The sequence below is a fragment of the Sander vitreus genome, chromosome 8 (assembly GCF_031162955.1).
Source record: "Sander vitreus isolate 19-12246 chromosome 8, sanVit1, whole genome shotgun sequence".
NCBI classification, from domain to species: Eukaryota; Metazoa; Chordata; class Actinopteri; order Perciformes; family Percidae; genus Sander; species Sander vitreus.
In genome coordinates, this window is record NC_135862.1 from 23,045,135 (window position 1) to 23,068,139 (window position 23,005).

Consider the following 23,005-nt stretch of genomic DNA (forward strand, 5'->3'; position numbering starts at 1 on the left):
CTATAACTACAACAATTCTTCCCTTGAAGTGCTAGGGCTGTCCTATGGGGCTGTCATAAACCACAAACAGTTAATACAGTCAACATGTGCAACTGTCACCCCCTGGTGGTAATTCTAATTTGGCAAAATCAGATATTACATAATCTAATGTAATCCTGATTTGCTACTTTAAATCATGGGGTTATGTGTATCCTGGCTGTGAATAATCCGATCGGGTTTTAACAGTCAAACACTGGTCAGAAGAAAGCTATTATATAGGCTACCCAAAGTCGAAAAGTTATTTGATATTATCAAAACAAAGAAAGAACATCATGTTCCAGCTGACAAGTTCAAAGGGGGGTCAATTAAGCGAAGTGATTTTTTTTGTACAAATCTAAAAAAGGAGCGTTTTTATAGTTAATCTTAACGAGAATTGTTGATAATATTATTACAATATCTTATATCATATTTGCTATGAAAGATTTGCATTTTTTTTAATCGAGTAGTGTAGTAGGCTACAATGAATGTTCTGTATTGAAGATGCACCTAACTTTTTTCATGTGATGTTGAAATATAAAGGCCGGGTTAACAACAATTAAAATCTAAATTGTAGTTTCAAATCGATTTGATGCTGATACAATTTGTTAATGATGACGGGGGAGTCCAAAGTCTCACTCCGTTAATAATTGAGTGTTCTCTTCTCCTCCTACAACGACCTCCTTCTCCTCCTCCTCTTCGTCGTCATCATCAGAACAGACTGTCATGCTGCATCCTTGGTACGTGCATAGCCACACTCTGCTCATGGCAACACTGTACACAAGTAAGCCGAGTTCAACCACTTCTTACTGTAGGGGTAGGGGCGTTCTTTGTCAAACCGGCTTAAAGCACATTTATCCCACCTCAAGTAGCAACTGTCGCATCACTATTTAACTATTTAATTGTAAAGAAACGTGTCGCATTGATGTTTGCCATAAATACTCGGTGAGGACAGTAACTGTTAATAAGTGAATGGTTTATTCCTAATGTACGACGTGCAGAACTGAACGCGCCGCACACCAACTATGACTCTCAAAGTCAACTGAAATTGCTGGCCTCATATAACCCACCTCCCGGAGATTTAGATTTGTCGATTATCTATAATTGGCTTGTCGTTGAACTCAAACGCGGCAGCCCATTGGCTGCGCATGATGCCAGTTTCTTTCTCGTTTGCATAACCAGGTCGGGTTGCAGATGCAGGGGAGTGGGCAGGGTTGGTGTAGTGCAAGTGAACTGAACTTATGTGTCGGTGTGCTATACTATATCAAAATGCACCTAACTTTAACCATGCACAGTGATTTCTTTTCAGAGAAAAAACTATTTGGATGTTTGGATAGATGGTTTTTAGGGTCCTGTCGGCGAAAATGAAATGTTTTTTTTCTTTTAAAATGAATCCAAAAGAAAACTTGGGGCTGGTAAGTATACTCCCTTTATCTGCCACTATTCTTTATTCTATAGCCTATGGTGTGGATGAATAGGCCACATCCAACAAATCATTGGATGCAATTTCTCTACATTTATTTACAGTTTGTCAGATGTAATTATTTATTATTTTGAACTTTTTCATGGCAATTGATATTAAAAGCATTTCAATACATGTCGGTAGATAAATACATGGACTGGAACTAGAAGCCAGCTGTAATTTCTAATTATATAACAGTTTGTTACAGTGTTGTGATAATGGAGGATTTAGGAGATTTATCAATTTATTTGAATTGTTATAGCCTATAATTTTGTGTTGTGTACAATCATTTAAATATCGCTATTTCTAAGTGATGTGAATAGAAGATTAACTACCACTAATCACTTTATGTTGGCTGTCTGTTTTTTTTTGTTTTTTTTACTGTTTTATTACACAGCCTTTGTCTGTGTCGATCCGCAGATTTTGTGTGCTTATGGTTGTCAGTATTATCTGAAATCTAAAAGCAGGTAAGCCACTGACTAACGCACATTGTGCCAGTTGCCAGTTCCACTGTGCGTGTGACAGCGGCTAACCTGGTTTTGGGAGTACTTCTCAATGTTGGCTCGTCCAAGACCAGCCACAGCCGGACCAGACAAACATCTAGATCTACAAGCAGTCCTTGATCATGTCCCGTGCACATTGCTGGGACAGGCCTGCTTAATACGACTGCCCTCCCAGCGGTCTCCATGTGCACTGTAGCCTACTTCTTCCTATGCTCACATACTGTTCCATATTTGGGGCCTGTAGCTTTTGCATTGCCTCCTACAGAGCCTGCCTCTGTGTAATGCCACCTACTGTTCAGACTATTGCTAAGAGTTTTGTTTGAGTGTCTGTTTCCTCTGCGTGGTTTATATATGATAATCACACTGGTTCCCATTTCATGGGGGCCCAAGGGGTTCTTGAAGAGGTTCCATTGGGCCCCTCCAGCGTTATTATACGACACTGAACTTAGTTTTAGAACAAAATGGATAGAGAAAATATAGCAATGTGTCCACGCATTTACTCCAGTAGAAGCAGTTTTCCAGTTATTTACAAGTTTGTTCCAAATAAGAACATGCATATCAATTGTATAAATGTTGTACCATGTGTGTTTGCAAAAGGTATCCCTCAAGTGAGAAGTAAAGTTTCCACTCAAATCCATTTTGCATTGTGTATCTTACTTTCTGTTTGACTAATGCATTTCTTGTTATCAGTGATGATGTTTCATTCCCATCAGTGCATGACTCATTGTGAAACAGAGGAATATGCAGTACGTCCGACTTATCAACCTGTGGCCCCCATTCATCATCATAAAGTGGACGTGCAGATGCTCACTCACGTCCAACAACAAGGAGGTTCTTTTCCAGACAGCCACTGCCTGTTATTATATGTGCTTCGATCAGTTTTCATCCAAACGTTAAGCTTTTGCGACCCCTTTTACATTCATCCGACACCTTCCAAAGTAGATTTGGATGGAGTTTATGTGGAGTACCATTGTATGAGCAATAATAAATCCCTCAGTGTGGTGTCCTGAAACATCATCATAATCTGTTAATGTCCCCTTTATGAGATTGAAGTCTTTTGGGTTTAGATTTGAAGTGGTTGAGGTTGGATATATTTTACTTTGCATGTATAGGATAATGGGGAAAGAATTCATGTACAACACTGGCCCGAGGTCAGCTGAATATAAAACATTAGATCTGAAGGGTCCACAAGTAATGCAATGATTTTCAGAAATATAAAAGAATTCTACATTATAATGGATTAGCATTGCCAATGTGAAGATAGTGATAGTAGAAAGACTTTGACTTTAGGTGTAGCACAGAATCCTTCATGTCCACAGGTAGGCGTCCGTCAGCATTGCACCATGCTGTGGGCTTGCCCAGACAGTGAGAACCAAACAAGGATTTGGAGCTTATCTAACCTCTGCCAAACCAAACAGCTCTAAATCTTTTCTGTAAAATCCAATTCTACATAATTAATCATAATGTCTAAACTGAGCATCAAACAACAATGGCACAAAGTGGAAATGGTTGATTAAAAATGGGATATTTTTGATGACTTTCGTGTACACATTGAAATGGAAAGAAAATACGTGCATGCTTGGGATTTTACCTGGCAAGTCTGACCAGATGAGAGTATTAATAGAAATCCACAGGGTTTCAGTCAGGGGTTTGCCAGAGCACAAGGGAAGCTCATGTCACATAGTAGTGTGACAGCCAACATACTGACTCTCCAGGGTAAACAAACAGGAAAGGGATAGAGGTCAAGTGTTGTGCAGAAAGCCACCTTTGTATCATGTCAGGGTTTGATAATAACAGATGACAGAGAACATACATCGACGTAGAGGGATAAAGTCCACACATTTCTCAGATGTCCTCTGGTGCTAAGCAAAAATACACCATTCCTCACTAATAACATGAACAATCAGTGAACTTTTTAAATATATATATAAGGTACATTTACAACTACATGTAAATAGATTGATAGTCAACTCTTGCAAATAATCTCAGGTCTGCCTTGCCCTTGTTTATTTATGGTCATGGTATTTCATGTAGATATACTATGTTACGTCACCCATATCAGGAGAGGCTGTGGTACCAGATTTCCCTCTTCAACCAAGGATGCACTTTGTGAACTTTGAATCATCAAACTTGTGAATACCGGCTTTAAAACGTCAAAAATGATTGTGCATCAGAGGACCCATGTACCACACGTAATGAGGAGAGCATGCATATTTCAGTACTTATAACATATTCAGAATGTATTTCACATAGGAGCTTCATGGCACTGTAATTTTTAGAAAGTGCACACTGGTGTGTTAATTATTTACTGCTGGGTATTCCAGATGCACTGCACTTCCACTCCTAGTTACTGTAGTTACAAGGATGAGTATAAGAAAATGGGACTCCATAAACACGGTATTAAGAAAAACAATCACTCAACAAAAGATTATCTAAAACACAATGCACATTTTTTATTATATTTAAATACACAGTAATGGTAATAATTGCTCTAGGTAAAAGGTTTCTAAATTATTTTACATTTCATACAGATACTTTGCAGTGTTTACAGTAGCAAAACTCTGTAAATATATTTGTCTTATGTATATACAGTATGTATATCATGGTCGATTAAATAATGAGTTACAAAGAAAGGGGTTAAATAAGATGTGACGGTGACAGAACAGTGAACAACTTTTCCTTTGGCCCTGCGGTCCATGTTTTATCTCCATGACGACTCTCGGGATGTCAGGACTGCAAGACACACAAAAATAAGTGGGGATGATGATCCCTTTGTTTGGAAAACATTTTTCAGCTAAGACACAGCAGGAGAGACCGGGGTCAATCCAGATATTCACACATGCCTATGAGAAGCACTAGCTGACACAAAAACAATGATTGGGTTAATTCCCTAACCCATGGAGTGTTGTGGACTATGACTAAAGTCTTGTAGTCAGAGTAGCATTGTGGGACAGAATTGATTTCAAGCATGTTTCTATAACAAGCACTGAGATGTGTGTAGTTTCCCAAGCAAGGAGCGGTTGTATAATCCCACAGAGAAAACCCCACAATGTAGACGGTAAGGAGAGAGTGCACACTCAAACACACATCACTTTGACCTGTCAGCATAATAGAGCCATATAATAAGAAGTGCTATGATATGATGAAATATTGGTTTAGGCGATCTGGATGGTCATTTGTGAATAACAGTAATGACCCTTGTTTAACAGCTTCCTTTGTTTGCTTGATGTTTGTTATCAGGGCTTAGCTAAGTAAGTGTGTACTAAATCTACAGTACATCGAGGCACAATACAAGTAATGACAGGTCAAATGTTAGGTGTGATGACAGCAAAAGAACCAGGTGCATCAATCCCAATGGAGGAAAATAAAATATATATATATATATATATATATATATATATATATATATATATATATATATATATATATATATAGTTAACAAACCATGGCCTTGTTGCACTGCTTTTGAAATGTATCCCGTCTTTTAGCATGGAGCTTGACAAAAATAGACTGGCAAAAGCTATAAGCTCCTAAAATAAATTGTCTTCAAGCAGAGCAGAAAGGGAACAGAAAGATACATTTCTCTGTAGGCAACCAGGGCCAAGGCTTCACACAGAAAGAGAATGGGACAGTGCAAAACATTTTGCAGAGCCCTTCCGTGAAAGGCTCTTGCTCTTTGGAAGTCAAGCGTCACCAAAGTACAAGGCATTGTATAGATACACCCCCCTCACATATAAATAGTATTCATACATAAAAGGCATACTGAAAGGGCATTGGTCTCATATCTTTTCATGTCACAGTATAAAAACACAATCAGAATGTCTGCTACAGTCATTCCCAGTGCGATGGATTGTTGACTTGAGGGTGGGAAGGCCACTCTGTATTACAGAGGGGGGAGTTAGGAGCAAGTTCCCAGATGTATTAAAGTATAACGGAAGCAGTTACTGTTAGTCCAGAAGCAAACAGTGGGAGAGGAGGAGGGCGGGGAGGAGAGACAACATGAAAGGATAGACCCACAGAATTACAGTGTACAGATATGTGTGAGAAAATGGAGGGAGGAATGTGTTAAATCAGCTGTTAGAGACAGGAATCAGCAAAAGACTGAGAGTAAGGTGCAGAAGAGAAGTCTTTCAGCCTTTAAAAGTAGAGCACAGGGAAGCTGCTGAGACGTAGCAGGAACCTCCACCATACAGCTGCTTCCACTACCCAACACCAAGAAATGGCAGTTGTAGCCTTAAACCCAATCAAGCTGGGGTAGAAAGTAGGGGACAAGGAACTCTGGGACCAGGGGACGGGCAGGGCAGGAGAGGAGAGCGGTATGGACTTGGGAAGCAGGGTCTCACACATACACACCCTCAGGGTTGAGACTGGACACCAGAGGGTTTTGCAGGTTGCGTGGATGTCCCAGGAACTGTTTGGCAGTGGGGCGAGGTGGTGATTCCACTTGAGTTACACTGTGGCCTGATGAAGAGACAGAAATATGTTTAGAGGGCAGGTCATCTAGCTTTAACAGCTACACCCTCTCCAGCTACACAATGTTGAGCTTGAACATTTATTTTTGTTTCCATACTTCCATTCCTGTAGCCATCCTGCAGAAGATGTGCCAGTTCTAACTGCTCCAGTTGCTCCTGAAGCTCGGTGCGTGAGTGAGTGTGCGCTGGCAGGACACCCGTCTGTTGAATAAACTGCTGCAGGTTACACTGCCTCAGCTCCTTATTCAACTCCTCCAGCTCGTCCTGTTTGGCCTGAGATGGAAAAGTGGATCAGTGAGGAAAACAAAGGACGATTGAGAGCTCACATCAGTCAGTGCTGACTCACTGAACACTGACACCATGTTTGCCTGTAAATGGGCGCAGCATATGAAAATGGGATGAGCTAAATGTGCTCAGTAATCGGTAGATTTAAGTCTTTTCTCCATGACTTGAATGATAACTGTAATAACACACCGACAGCAGAATGTATTTATGTATTTAAAAGGCAGGACTATATTTTGCCTTTACGTCACGTTTCTTCTACTGTAAATGCCATGCAACTTTTCACCATCAGGGGGCAGCAAAGTCTACAGGTCTAGTCAGTGAAAGAGACTATCCCCTATCCCCCATCATCAGACCACTCAGCTACAATACATCATCATCAAAGTTCCATAACTGCCATAAGCATTGTTTTCTGATTGCATCAGATTCCAGTAGCCTGAGGCATATACTTATATAGACTGATACATTACAATGCTCATTTGCCTGCTGCATTTCAAAGCGGTCTTAATCGACCAGATGCCAGGGGGCCAAGATAATCATCAGCTCCAATTATTGAAAACGTGGAGTTCAGAGAGGCTCCATCGAGACAGTGGTATCACCTCTGCACCCACGGATTAAACTGTGATGCACACAAACAGGCCAGTCAATCAGTCTTAATCGACTATCCATTTGTGCTTAGCAATGTCTGCACACAGTACAGGGAGCAGCAGGAGGAGTCCCCAACCCCAGCACCTGTGTGTTTGTGTTTGTGCGTGCGTGCGTGCGTGCGTGCGTGCGTGCGTGCGTGCATGTGTAATTGATGTTGGACTGAGGCAGCCTGCTGAGACAGTTCACACCTGCAGGTCTGCCTCCATTTGCCTAATGACTGGAACGCTGTGCTCATCACCACCAATACTTGGGCAGCCTCGACACATCAGCTGACTGATGACGGACACGACCAGACATGCACACCTTTCTATTACTATGGATTGTGCTTTATTATACTGTATTATGTTACCAATATTAACATTTAATTTACAGGAAATAGAAGCATCTAATTTCTTAATAACTGCCTGGGTGGCAAAATGCCTCTGAGGTTACTTTCGGATTATAAACTCTTGCAGTCCTGTTATGATATGGTGGTACATATTACACCAGTAAATACGAAAAAAACTAAAGCCTAATACCTCTGTTCTGCAGCAGGATGCTATCTATATAATTGGTAAATTGATCATGACACAGTCCCTCTCTGTTGCATCCATCAGGCAGAGTCAGACACATCCCCATGAGGATGACTGACTGAGAAGCAAATGAGCTTATCGTTACGTTTTCGTTTACGTATCAGTTTTGCAGCCAGTATGCATGTTATTACTTGTAGCCCAGTGGATTGAGAATGGGACACAAAGGTCTTTGACTCTGGCTGGTCTTTGCTAATGAAGACATGGAAACACTAGACCAAAAAATGTTTTCAGCATGCTCCACTTCCTTGTGGCAAAACATTTAAAACATCTAATATACTACAATAAAAGAAGAATTTCATTCTTCATTCCACTGGCTGGAACTAGTCTGAGTGAGCTCCATGAAGTGGATATCCGAGTCTTGGGTTTCATGTGGATTATAACTCAAGTCTACTTTAAACTGGGTTCGGCTTTTATTGACACAGCCATGTCTATGACAACCACCAAAAGTAAACAAACGATGACACCACAAACTACCATACGTTGAAGCTGAGTAGATCCAATAAAAGGGGCTTTTGTTCTACAAATCAATCCTCTTTAATCTCTTTTTCCATAGACAAGGTACAAGAATATGTTGATACTGGCAATGTAATATAAACACCACTGGTAACGTGTTCAGGACATGCATACAAGATGATACCTGCCAAACCAGTTCGGACAGTAAACATTTTCATACAAGGTAGGAAATGAGAATACAGAATTCATGTCATCGTAATTGCTTGAATAATTAATTATATATAAAAATGCCACAATAAATCATGTGTTCAAGTGTCTCTGCACTGTTGTTTGTCTGCTGCATTATGCAGGTAGGAGAGGGATACAGTTTCACAGTATAGCTAGAAGAGGGTCTGTGCTACACCCCTCAAATGACAACACATGGGCTGATGTGGATTTATAGCCCTTTCTCCAGAACCGTCACCTCTCTCCTTACCTGCATCAGAGACTCTGCCTTCCCCAGAGCCTTGTTAGTCTCAGAAAGCTGCTCCTCCAGCTCTGTCCCGTGATTCTCCCGACTCTGGAGCTCTGCCTTCACGGCATCGAGGGATTCCTCGGGTCTGTTGGCTTTCCCTTCCGTCTGGCTTTCCCGCTGGATCTCTTGCTCCAGCTGAGCAGCGCGAACAGAGAACTTGTGGAGCCGCCGTCCGCAGTCGTCGAGCTTGGCGTGGAGCTCCCCCAGCTTCCTCCTCATTCCTCGCTCCCTCTCCACCTCTGCCTGAAGCTCCTCCTCCCAATACTGCTCATGGACAAGCTCGGCCTGGTTCCTCCGCACCGCTTGCTCCAGAGCGTCCATCTCTTCTCGCAAGCGAGTGTCAGAAACTGGTGAAGGACATGGAGATGGGCTGGGACGCTCCCAGGTGTGTGACTCCCTCTCTAGTGCTTCTAGCTGGGCCTCCATAGCCCTCAGTCTCTCCTGTTGCTGAAGAACCTTCCTAAAAACTTCCTCTTTCGATGGCCCTATAGGTAGTGCTGGGGATGGGGATGGAATATGAGGGGATACATGGCTGGGAGAAGGGGATTCTCTTTGCTCTGGAGAGTCCCGAGGAGACTTCTTAAACTGTTTGGCTTTGGTATTAGGAGAGGAGGATGGCCCCAGGTTAAAGGTGAGTGCTTTCTTAGGCTGGCTGCGTTTCAAAGGCTCTGGCTCAGGATGCTTGGGCAGTTGGGGTGAAGTTGGTCTGTCCTGTTTTGAGCTGGGTCCGTCACTGCTGCTTGGGCCAGTACGGCGCAGGAAGAATTGAACTTCAGCGCCATGTTGGCCTAACTTAGCCAGAGACTCCAGAGGCTTCTCTGTAGCCAACAGCTGCCTCTCTGTATCCCTAAGACGCTGGATCAGAACATAGCGGCCTGTCTGACCTGGGGACAGAGAGAGACATAGAGTGAGTACGAAGAAATACTAACAAACTGAAAGACAACACAACCTACCATCCCTAAAACACCACCATATCAAATTGAAAAAACTGCATGACACACAGTGTCTATAAAAACTTATAATACATAACTCAGTCGAGACATCTGTTTCTCCTTCCGTGTAATTCAAGCAGTTGATTTGACTCATTCCATTGCTTCTACGCAAGTAGCGCTAAGTGAACAAATAACGTCAAATGCATTGTGATGATGCTGATACCTTTAAATCTCTGCCTCTGAGGATTGGAATAAAAGGCTGCTGCGTAAGACTCGCAAATGTAAAAAAAAATTCAAATAAACCAAAGTTTCCACAAGGACCTTGAAATTAGGACAAGCCCTCCCTGATGACTTAGCAGGCAGCTCACTCATGGAAGGAGGAGAGTGCTAAATCTGGATTTATGTTGTTCAACGTTGCTGCAGCGTAAGGCTTGAATAAAGGATACAGGGACAGAGAGACGGCTCAAATCCAAACTGACCACCTGACAATATGACTGAGTACTAATTTTGGGTCAGTGGAGAATGAGAAGGTAAGTGCAGAACCGGATTGCTGAAACCTTAGCACTTAAAGGTACTCTTGTTTTGTCTGCATCAAATTGTCATTGCAGGGCTGTTATCGAATCACTTAAGGCCACAAGATAAACTGTCAAGCAAACAAACAAGGTGCCAAGCAACAACAGCTTGGAAGCACAAAAGAGTTTGAGGTACTCACCAATGGCCTGGGCCAGAGCGATGACTACATCCTGGCAGGATGTCTCCTCAGACAGGCCACACACCACCCGCACCACTCCGTCCACCCACACTTTGAGCTCCATCTGGGACCAGGTGAGACGGGGTGAAGGGTAAGATGGTCTTCAAAAACAGATCACTTCAGTTCGACTTGACTCAACTCAACACTGCATGGCACTGACTCTGAAAAACAAGAACAGAGAGACATGTTAGAGGTGTTTTGATATGATTGATGATTAATCCAGAAATCCAATTTTCCAGTTGTAAGAACAGACTGGTTAGTTAAGAGCCCCAGCAGTATCTTGTGGACCTGGAAGCATAAATGCCAATCTGTAACCCAATTAAACGCTCTGCTGCCCTCCTTCAAAGCCGTTATGATAGCTTACCGCCGACGGGAACGGATGGGGAAAGTGGAGCAACTCAAGTGTGTCTATGTTTGGGAGAGGGTGTTTGTGTGCATAGAAATACATAGAAATGTGGCAGGAGAGATGGAACTTTTCAGTTCATCAGTTTGATCCCCCTCAGCAGGACTAGAACTGGGTCTCATCAGACTTCATAGATCAGATCAGCAGGTTGCCGAAAATGCGTCTTGGAAGCAGGTTTAACCTAAATGAATATTGTTATGTTCAGTCCTCCGTCTCTCTGTCTGTCTACATCTAAGCTTCATAACAAGGTAATAAAATACCGCAGTGCTCATAAAAAGTGAAATGCCTCGGGCGGTGTTAGGATTATCTTTAGAACTTGGCACAGTAAATGAAACTTTGTAGCCTAGGTGGGTAAAAGATAACTCTTCACCGAGAGTCGGACAGATGGTGTTCTCTTTCTGTCTGTCTCTCCAGTTCTCAATGGGAGGTGTTTAATACTGAGCCCCACCATTATCGTGCCTCTCATTCAGTGCCTGGCTCTGCTCCACTGGCTGCCTATAGGGAGCTGCTTTGGAGGAATGCACTGACTTCATCTGCCAGCCGGAAGAATTCCTGATTTTCTTAACAAAGCCCGCACCCCGCCCCTCCTCTGCCGCTGGCCTGGCTGCCCCGCACCACCATTACTTCTCTACTGTTCAGACAGCAAACACAATCTCTGCTGGGGAGCAACAGCCTATCTGATGTGGCAACAACATCACACAGAACAGCTCAACATGACCCCACATACGGGAGGGAATGACGGCACAGCTCAGAGACTGAACCCACGGATGGAGATCACAAGAAACAAGTTGGAGAGATCGAGATGGATGATCACGAGTAATAGAAATTATTTTGAGCTATGTGGTGATATCATCTGGAGAGAAAGTTGATTTGAAAAGGGAGGGCTAACCAAACACCAAAGATTTCAACACAGCGGAGATGCCAATATTTTTGTTTGAGAGGGCACAGAGTGTGCTGTGTTTCAATACATAATTAAGCCTGACTGGTTGAGTCACAGAGTCATAGTAGATAATCATTTACTTCAGCTGTGAGGCTTTTTCTTTTTTAAACACGCAGATGTTAACTGGAAGAAGCATTTTAAGTCTTCAAGCCTAATGCAGTGGGGACCAAACTTTCCTCGAATGCTTTCCCTGCAAAATAATCTTCATAACCTTAAATAAACTGTCAGAAGACTGTTCACAAAGCTCAAACAGAGGTGGAACTCTTGACATTTTTATCAAATACATGTATGCATGTATAGGGAAATTAGGTCCTAACTAACTGGATTTGATGTAATGTACATGCTTGCAGAAGAACAAACTTGCAGGCAGTACCTAACCTAAAGGTTTCCATATCTGTCCAAGATTCCTTGTTCTGTAATAATCCCATTAAATGAGAACACAAACACACAAACTCTCCCATGATGCTTAGTTCATGTCCCTCCTGGCTGGTGAAATGTGATAATCTGCACCAACAGGAAACAAACAGGCCTGTGAGTCTCAGGTTGCTGTCTATTCTCTTTGTCATAGGCAACACAACTCTGAGAACCAGACATCCGCCTGACCCAGCTCTTTCCACAGCGCAGCTCCAGAGTCCTGTGTCAGTTCTCGGTGAAATACAGATGCAGGAGAGGCAACTTTACACTGTGTGAAATGTAGTCTTGGAATCATGAAGCGTACCAATACTGAAATTATGTTCAAACTACTGCTGAAACCAATAAACACATTTGCGACCACAATAGGAGCGTGACTCTAAGCCTACTGTAGAATATTTGGTTTCAGAGTCAATATGCAAATGTTGTCGACAAACCGCAGACTGCTTTGCACGTGTTTTGAGTCACTATGCACACATACACACACACACCCATTCCAATCTAAGCCACTAAAGTTATCCGATATATATAATTTCATCCATATGACAACACTCACACTTCCAAACCCCACCCTTGGACCTCAGGTCACCCCCAAAACAGAGAAACACATCCCAACTCCCACCTCTACTTTCACCCGAGCCCCACCCACCCAAAACAACACAGGACACAGTTTCAGTTGAAACTCTAAGCTCTGGCATGTTTTCTCAAAGGAAGAAAATGTGCAGTCACTTTGGAGGTAACCAGCAAATGGAAACAATAGAAAAATCTCACACAAGCACATTAACAAAAAAAGCCATTTGAGGAGCTTAAATTGAATAAATAAAATGGGCTAGTCATACTGTATGATGAAAGGGATAGAAAGAGAGACAGTGAAGAAGACAGACGGTGTGCAAATGAGAAACGGAGAGAATAAATGTGGGGGAGAAAAAAAATCTGACAGATAGACAGATAGAGAGCGGTAGAGAAAGGAGCAGTGATTGGAGCCATGTGCCATTCCCTCCTCTCCCCTCTCATCATCGCTCACCCATCCAGCTAACCCGCTTTGCGTCTTTCATCACCCTGTCTGTGCCTCTGTCTGTCTCTCTTCAATAACTCAATGAATTCAATTCAAGGCAGAAGTGGTTAGCATCACAGCCCTGGGCATGATTCGGCTCGTCTGTGTGCCATCCTGTGTGAGCAACAGTGTCGGGCTGTGAGTTGATGGGCCTTTATGGACAAGCTGGGCACAGAGAAGTGTCCATATGCCAAATACTACAGCATGGGAAACACCCACTCTCCACTTAAATTGGGTTGTTTTCCTTACACATTAGAAACCCAAAAATAACACTAATGCACAAAAACACACACACACAAACACAAGCACAAATGCACATGTACTCATGGAGCTGGACAAACACAACCTTAGCTCGATTGCCTTTAAAGAAGTTTAAACGAGTCATTTCTGTTAGTCATGGGCAGTATTGGGAAACATGGGGAAAAGAGTAAAGCTTATCAGAAAAAGGTTACTAATGTACTAAAGCTTGTCAACGCCTGAGCCCTTAGGCTACGTACTGTAGAGTGTGTTTACTGTGTGTGTGTGTGTGTGCGTGTGTGTGTGTGTGTGTGTGTGTGTGTGTGTGTGTGCGCCCCTTTTCATGCTAGTGCAATGGTCAAAAGGTTGGGTGTGCTTGCGTTCATGTACGAGCCTGTAAGTGCGTCTGCAAGATATGCCAAGATATGCAGATATGCCATTTAGGCCTATCTTTATGAGATGTTGCTCCAGTGATTATTCTGCTATCTCTACAGCAACAGAAGTCCAGGAAACAATGGCAGGCGTAAAGGGCAGAGTGTACATCACACACTGCTTCAGATCTGAACCGCAGACAGATTAGACAAACACACAGAAATACAACAAGTGTAGACAAACAGTTATCCCAATCGGTATCAACCGAGAGAATAAGACCCTGGCCCAGGTTGGTTAAAGTGTACATAATAGGTTAGACAGTGCTGTTTGAGGACAATGAACAGTGCTGGGAGAAGCTATGTCCTCTGTGCCACTCTGTTCCAGGTTGGCAGAGACACACAAACACTCAAACAGCCAGTAACTCGCTGGCACCGGGTAGCCTGGTCTCATCTGTACTGTAGAGACACTATTGTTGTTCTGGTTCCACACTCAGCAGACAGTGTTGCCTCTTTTGTGGCCCCTGGCATCGCTGGGTCGTCTGCCACGCCACGCAAGCTTTTAGTGCCATTCTGCTGTATACACATGTTACCACAGATAACACTAATAAAAGGGAGGACAGATACTTTCTTTGGTCCTCCCTCGCCTCCCGTTTTGCATTATCTTCCCCCTTCTTCGTCGTCCAGTGTTACAGTCTGCCAAGTGAGCACAGTGTATGCGCTCAAAGACAGATATGACCAAAGACAAACAGAAAAGTCCACAACATGCCCGTAGTTGAGTGCAGCACAATAATTATTCATAATAGCAGAAAATTATCCTTTTTGCTTCAGTAATTATAATTGGTTCTCTGCGGAAAACTTGTGATGAAACACATGGGTATTCTCAGTCAATGCTTCATTACACAGCCGCAAGAAAAATGTCCAATGTCTACTTATATACTTGCTACAAAAGTGTGATACAACACACAAGCACAAACACAAACACTTTCATACTGTACCTTGCAGGAGGTACAACAGATTTTTATCATTTCAAAACACATACAAACAACTTGTCTGGCTCAGGGTTCTATCATTGCCTGTGTGACTGCTTACATTTGACCAGAAGTATCCAGGTGGTGCTGGAAGCAATCAACTGGGTAAAAAAAAACCCATCATCATCATTATTATTAACTGTGAGCAAGATTTTGCAGTCACAGTCCCAGGGCTCTGGAATTTATCCATATTTAATGAACGAGGCTTTTTAGAATTGTCACTTTGTTACTTTTATATTTCCCATTCTCCTTTCTTGCACCTCTTGCGGTTTTTGCAAAAAGTATTTCCGCAAAGCATTGTTTGACACATCATCTTATTTTAAAAGTATCAGACATTTTCATGACAGTAAAATCTGCCACGAAAAAAAACAATGCTTTCGAACTTCTCCAAGAGCCACCAGTAGCTTCCACAACACCATAACTCCCATGTAGGAGTCATTATTAGCATGGCTCCAACGCCTGCGGTCAGAAAGCAGGGAGTGGTCCACTGGGTACACAAGGAAACCAGATCCTTCTATTGGGCTATATTAAATCTTAATAACTTTCCAATGTAGACATACCTCTCAATAAGGAGATAATTCACTTTTATAGTACGTGACAAGCCACTAAAATGTAGGAAAAATAATAAAGTCGCAGCTGGATTGTTTAGGTTGTCTGGGAGGTGTTAACAAAACATCAAACAGTAGTTTGTTCACTTTGTGGTTTCTTGAACTCGCTCTGTGTACAATTGTGTATTTTACTATGACAGTGATGGTGACTGTGTTGCTTCTACTTCTTCACAGACACACTGCTTGTTAATTACACTGAACGGTTGCTTGGTTCCCTGCTAACGGAGCTTCACTGAAGCTTCAACACACCTAATGAATAATGCATTTTTTTTTTTTTTACAGCACATTAATTTGGCAAATATTTCTCGGAACAAAATCCAAACGCTTGTTGTGACCAACCAACTCTTTGAAAATGTCCCCCATCCGCCTGTGTCTCTCCTCTATTGACATGCTAATGACTCAGCGCAAAGGAATCAGAAACAGCACTAATAAGCTTTAGTCGTCATACACGGATCTGTTGCTGCAGCCTTCAGCCTTCTCCATTATGATGATTGGCTCGTCCAAGTGTGAAATCTCGATGAGGGTGGATCAGTGGTTCATTAATGCAGGGGACACCTTTGCCTCTTAATAAAGGGAAAATATAGGCAGTGCTACCTAGTATTTACAAAAGCAGACTCGCTAGTAAAAAAAAAAAAAAGGTTGCAAACTTAAATCCCAGACCAGCTGGACAAATGGGGTTATTCAACTCCTTGCCTCTACATCTCATGTACAGTCACTAAAAAACACAAGCTGTGTAACCGCTGTGCGTGTAATTGATGATTGAAGAGGGTTTAAAAGGTTGAGGCCAAATACTCCAGTCGATCTAAAGCGGGCCTCGACATGGTCTTGCCATCACCTGTGGCTGTCACTACCACTACAGTCACACTGTGTAAAACAGCACTTAGTGTGAAATCCCAGATATCATGAATCAACAGCAGCACTCACACACACATATGGTAACCTGCCCTGAACCACAAGATGGAGAAGGTGTGGGAGAAATAATCTTTATTTAATTTTGATTCTTAGACATGCTGACAAAGTAGGTATTGTTATTCTAACTTTAGAAATATAAAGAAACCTTGGCACACTTTTGAATTTCATTGAAAGGCAATAAGGTACACTCCCACGAGCATGTGGCCACAATAGTTTACACAGCCCTGGCCACAATAAAACAAATTATTCATCTCACCGAGTGAAAGACTTACTCATACCTGGTTTGGTTGTAGTCATTCACTTCAATCGCTTCAATCCCAGGAAAACGAGCGGAGGCGAGTACGTTAGAGACCAGGAATTTGTTTGCGCTGACTCATGGTTCCACCCGCAGAGCCAGAAGCTAATGGTGAGAGTGATAATGCAGGATTTCACACAGCCTGTGGAAGGCCAGGCAGAGCTGGCCTCCATCGAGAGCTCGGCTCAGGATGGAGTGGTGCGGCTGAGCCCTGCGAGTACAGGAGTTTGTATTGTTGGTTGAGCAGGGAAAAGAGGCTCGGAGACTGCTGATGGGCAACCATGTGTAATTATATACTCCCGACCTGACTCAGCAATACTTGCCAGGGAAGGAGGACATCGCTCTGTTCCCAGCCAAACTGATATGTACACAGCACACACACTAGAGAACACACACACACACACACACACACACACACACACACACACACACACACACACATATAGGTTGTGCAGCGAGTACATGCACACATACGGTCAGACAGACATCCACTTATCACATAGCCAAAATAACATGTTTCATAGATAGACGGCAGACAGGCTGATTCAAAATTAAAGATGATGCTTCCTTTGGTTCTAAAGTAACAGAACTGTAAAAGTGAACCCACTAATTTAAAGTATGCAATTTACACTGTATGTGAGTTCAAATTAGCCTGCTAACATCTGCTATTTATATTCTAGTTTTTTGCAGGTGCATTAGTGGGGGCTCCAGTCTCATTTCCTAGGTGTGTGTGTGTGTGTGTGTGTGTGTGTGTGTGTGTGTGTGTGTGTGTGTGCATGGTCATTAAGGAGTCAGGAATGCCAGGCCTCCAGTGTCACAGGTTTCAAGCTAAACTCATTAGTAATTTAAAAGTTGCTTCCATATCTGCTCATATCAATTATTCACTCATGTTTTTTTCCCTTTTTTTGCCATCTTACATTCTTGAAGTACAATCCAAAATAAGGCCTCACAATGAACTGTCAATGTTACAATTGAAGCAACGGAATGTCATTTAAGTCATATAGTCAAAACTCCTTTAACTGGAGAGTTATTAAAGGAGGTCTATTTTGTCAGTGACTGAGACTGGTGTTACTCTTTCATCATACTTGAATTCCATGCAATCCATGATGCAATATAAACTTGCCAGTCTGTGTATGAGCTGAAGGGAATATTGCCATTAGCATGCCTGGGGAAACAAATATCTGTGTGTTGCTGCAAAGCCACAAATCTACATCATCTACACACAGCTCAGTCTGTCACAGCATGTGCTACAGCACCATAAAAGACTTAAGTTTAGTCCTAGTCGAGGCAGTTATTAACCCAGGACAGAACAGGTGCACATTCTTGTGCAGGGTTGGAACAGTTATATTACAACAAAAAGATACGACTCCAACAGAAAGAAAACCCAGACCCATCTGCTGAATGAATGTTTTCATAGATGAAAGTGAAGAATTCCACGCAGTTTCTTCCCAAGGCATCAATCTGAGGTCAAGGACATTACACGGCCAGTTCACAAACTACTACTATGGCTAACGCAATCTATTCACTGCTGTTTTGATTGGATTCAACTTTGAAACTGAAAGCCATAATTCCTGACTGTGACTCTCTGAACAACTGACAGGAAAGTTTGAGAGAAAACCAAAGGTTGTTCAGATGAACATGTTACTCCATTGGGAAGGTCAGCATGATATGCAAAACATCTCTTCTCACACCCTCCCCATATTTACCTAGGGAGTTCCAACATACCTGGCCCTTGGAGAGAGGAATACACGTAAACACAGCCATGGAGCGAGAGAGTCAGCGTGTGTGTGTGTGTGTGTGTGTTTGACCTTCAGGTAACCTATCCCATTGTGTAAAATCCTGCAACAGACTGATAAGATGCTGTCTTTTCGTTACCATAAAGGAGATACTGTACATTCCACAAACACGCTGTCATGTGTGCCGAGATAGGGTCTATAATGGGGGGGGGTTGAACAGAAAAGCACTGTGGAATGTACAATGTGTCATCAAACTATGAACAATGTTTGGACTTCTTTGTGAACACACTTCCCAACATTTCAAATCACACTGCTCACCTGTAGGTCAGTTTTATCAGTCTAATCTGAAAAAACAACTTCTTATAAGTGAAACATACTCGAACAGAGACTGGAGTGGAGGTAAGAGGTTAGCTAATGCAAAAATAACTCTCAAACACAGGAAGAAAAAAAAAAGATATAAGTGAACATGTAAGGAGGAACAAAGGGACTATTATCAAAGGTGGTCAGGCAGAGTGCATCTTTTCCCCAAAGGCATCAATAAGATATTTCAGAGTATTTTGCTTTATGAAAGCATAAGGGTGCAAAGGTTCACCAATATAGAATAAGTATAGCATCAGTTCCAAGAATGGGAATCATGTGGGTCTGTTTAATATGTTGGGAAGAGCATAAAACCATGATGGTGTTAATGCAACTACGGCAGGATATTGTTGAACACTTTCCACACTAATGTCAATACCATTCTACGCCAGTATACCAAAAAATGTAGTTTAAGAAATATAATCATGTTTTTTCTACATTTGACAAAAGTAGCCAAAGCTCTGAAATGTTATCACAAGAACTTTGCCTAAATAACTTTAGATTGAAATCAAGTATCAGACCAAAACATGATTACAAATCTGACCAGACATTTAATACAAGCATTTACAGCTGGACAGTTTTTGATGCGCAGTGCTTGGTTGATACCAAAAAAGTATTAAAGGGTTGAAATAAATGAGTAAAGGGTGGGATCTGTTTGTGTTGCATGTGGATGACAAGTCATTAGGGTGGGCCTCTCAATAAGCCTGATTTATAGTCTGATGGGGAGGTGTCACACACAACTCTCTCTCCCTGTCATTACTGCGGAGAAGCAACAATCACGCCTATCGGAGCAGTGTGGGGGGGAGGATGTATAGATGAGTAAGCAGTGAAGATGAGTAAGGAAAAGGTAGGCGGGAAGGGTGCATTCCTAGTATCCGGGGACCCTTTGGGACCAAGACGGCATATTCTTCCAAAGCTGCCTTTCACCCCTCTGACTCAAGATCACCGGGGTGATCTTTGACACGGGTACACAATACATGCATAATACTGACAAGGCTGCTGTGGGGGGGGGTTGGATTGATGAAGGGGAGGCAGGAGTGGACAAGACAGCACAAAGAGTTTGTTTTGTCTTTTAACAGACACAAAGACCAAGTCTGAAATATGTTAGAATGATACTGACCAAACAATTACTGTTGCCGGTTTTATAGAGATGATAACTGAGGCCTTTCATAAAAGGAGCCGTTTCATGAAGCAAGTTTACCGCATTTTCCGGATAGCTTTGCAATGTAAAACCTGGAGCAGTTCATGTTCCACATTTGAGGTTGATCCAGGTTTCACTCTGCCAAGGTAGCCAGGCAACTCGGTAAACCTGCGTCTTGGAGCAGGGCCCAGGTCTGAGTCAAACATTACACCTTAAACCGCAGAGAAGCGGGTAACCAAACACTGAGAGTACATTTTATCTGCTCATCTCTACAGATGAAAAAAAATTTCCACTTTGGTCTACTTCACTGCCTTCGGGAAGCATAGCAGTCTACACCCAAATGCACATTAAGTGGCATAGAATCACCTGTGAAAGATGTGCTTTGAGGAAGAACTGATGGATTGAAGATGCATGTGCGTGTGTTAACTAGGGCTTGCATGTGTCACAGGCTCACCTAATTTTGCTCATCTAGGCTTATTTGGTAAGTGCATTTCTTTTTGAGACACGTCGCCTAAAAAAACTACAACACCTATCTTTAATGCTGTCACAAGCTTCCACCTCAGGATGCCTTGGTTCTACATTGGCATTCAAAACACAGCAGCATTCAACATGGTAATGACTAATGCATCAATATTTAGCATATTTATAATATGATCGTTTATCATATCCTATAATGTAAACTTAAAGTTGTCAGAGAGACCCTATGGAAGATTTTATATTCTAGAACTGTTTTTTTTTTTTTATTGCCAATATACTTTGTGTCAAATAAATTATCGTAGTTCCGATTTTTTGCCCAGCCCTAATGCATACGTCCGCTTCTGCTCACCAATGTGCATTTGAAGCTGCCATCTACCCATTGGCTTGTTTTGTTTCTAATGTGCTTGATCAAACACATCTACATTCGATTCTGCTTCTAAGCGTGAGGGACGAGCCTGTCAAGTCCACCTGCCTCTCTCCTCTCCTGTCTGTTTATTTAGTATCCCCGAGGCAGACATTTTCTCTTTCTTGCTGGCGTCTTGACCCCCCTCCTGGGCCCTTGGCTGAAGCACCATGTTATTTACTGCCCAGAGAGCTCTGTGTGCAGAGCGTCAACACGGCATGGCTGATTGAGCAAGGGAGCAACCTGCTGCTCACTCACACACACACACACACATCCACAGACGCGCACAAACACACACAGTCCCATGACCGTCCCAGGGGGCTGGCAGAGATGTTTACCCGCTCTACAATCACTACACGCGGTAGAATTAAGAGCCATGTAGAGAGAGACAAACAGACACAGACGTCAGTAACCTCCCAGCAACCACAGTTTAACCTGCCAGTGTTTTCAAGCTGTTACAACAGAACAGGACACGTGAAGCTATGGGTTTGATGACGTGACGGAGCAAACACCCATGAAGGCTACGGAAAAATTCACCATGACAGGACGTGACAGCATTCACTCAGGTGAACTTTATAGTCAGCTGGACTCATGCTGGAACATATCCTTGGGTGAACTAAGCTCTGTAAGGACATTCTTAAAGTAGGTGCTTCAATCTAACCTCTCACCTGCACAGGATGGATGAATGAAGAGAGATTCAGGCTATGCCGCTCAATGACCTCAAACTATTTCAACAACACTCCCTAAAAAGGTTAACTGAAGAAAAAGAAAAAAAGTACAACAAACCATTCCCTTCGGGATATGTTTCTCAAACCTCCAGCTGGGATCAAAAGACGTATACACTTGTTTCTGATCAGTCCAGAATTGTTCTGCAGTTTTACAACACAAAAGTGTGTTGTAAAGTGCTCTTAAAAATGTTCATGTCTTAAGATGTAAAAGCAGAACCGAAGTGAAATTCCTTCTCCAAATCCCCTCCTTCCTCTCAGTAATTATAACCTTCCAGCTGACAAACTACAGGTCTGTTGTGTTTTTCTTTACCTCCTTGGATTCAACAGGTGAAGTCAGGCCTGTGTATTCTGGGCTGGATGCCGGGCCCCTTTATGGTTCTGCTAGCCAAGTACATAATACCCTTCCTGGTAGAACAAAAGCACCTGGAAGTGAAGGAGGTACAGTACTACGTCTTTAAAAAAAGTTACTGTGCAGAAAATCTCATAAGAAGAAAGATATTTTCTTTGCATCACTGAGAACTTGTGATGTTGTACAACAGGCTTAGTACTGCATCCTGCACAAAAAAAGCAGAATGTTCCTCTTTATGAAACCCTATGAGGATAGTCTGCCATATTAAACTTGGTGAAAATGATTTATTTAGAGAAGTACAGATGTGATTTGATAAATTGAAAACTGGGTTGACATTGGATTGGAAATAGGGGTGTGAGGGAGGATGAGTGAGCAGGGTGTGAGAGATGTGAATGTGATGCGAGGAGGACTGGGATCAATCTTTTATCACTGCAGTGTGCTTTCATCCCTAATGGATCCGACTTGAGCAGAGCCCTACCTTCCGTCACATTGCACAAGCAGGAGGAAAAAGGACTCACGGAAAGAACAAGAGGAAGCAAGAGAGGTAGACGGAGCAACATGTGAGAAAGAAAGACGGGGGGAGTGGTTCAAAACAACCTACCAAAAATAATCCCAACATGTCAGCAAAATAACATGCAAACATATTATTTTGCCGACATGCTGTCATAGCGTTTCCAATTACCTCTGGCCCTGAGTGCATCTGCAGGAGTTAGGAAACACTCCTGATAAGGACGGGAGAAATTGAGTCACTTCACAGCATGAAGAATGACTTTGAAAATTTCCATCAAGGATCCCAAGAGATACCTCGGTGTGCATGGATGGACTTGCTTTCCTTGCCATGCAAGCTGAGTGAGAGACAGACACGCTGACTGACAGACACGCTGACAGACAGACAGACTATTCTTGAAGAAGAGGCGAGTCCATCTGTGTATTCAAGCAGTGAAAATAACA

At 42.5% G+C, this 23,005-nt stretch overlaps 1 protein-coding gene across 4 annotated transcripts in view; it reads right to left on the reverse strand.

Moving 5' to 3' along the window:
* Positions 1-4,408: 4,408 nt before the first annotated feature.
* The window catches only part of rassf7a (Ras association domain family member 7a), a 28,768-nt gene continuing 10,171 nt past the window's right edge, over positions 4,409-23,005 (reverse strand). For 3 of the 4 annotated variants that reach the window (XM_078257523.1, XM_078257525.1, XM_078257522.1), the window contains exons 2-6: positions 10,566-10,765; positions 8,883-9,805; positions 6,551-6,725; positions 6,334-6,441; positions 4,409-4,713 (exon numbers count right to left, since the gene is read on the reverse strand). In XM_078257523.1, the coding sequence (XP_078113649.1) occupies positions 4,682-4,713; positions 6,334-6,441; positions 6,551-6,725; positions 8,883-9,805; positions 10,566-10,668 (1,341 nt within the window). In that variant the 5' untranslated portion in view covers positions 10,669-10,765 and the 3' untranslated portion in view covers positions 4,409-4,681. Of the gene's footprint in view, positions 4,714-6,333; positions 6,442-6,550; positions 6,726-8,882; positions 9,806-10,565; positions 10,766-16,846; positions 16,958-23,005 lie in introns of those variants that run through there. The other variant, XM_078257524.1, reaches the window with a different exon arrangement.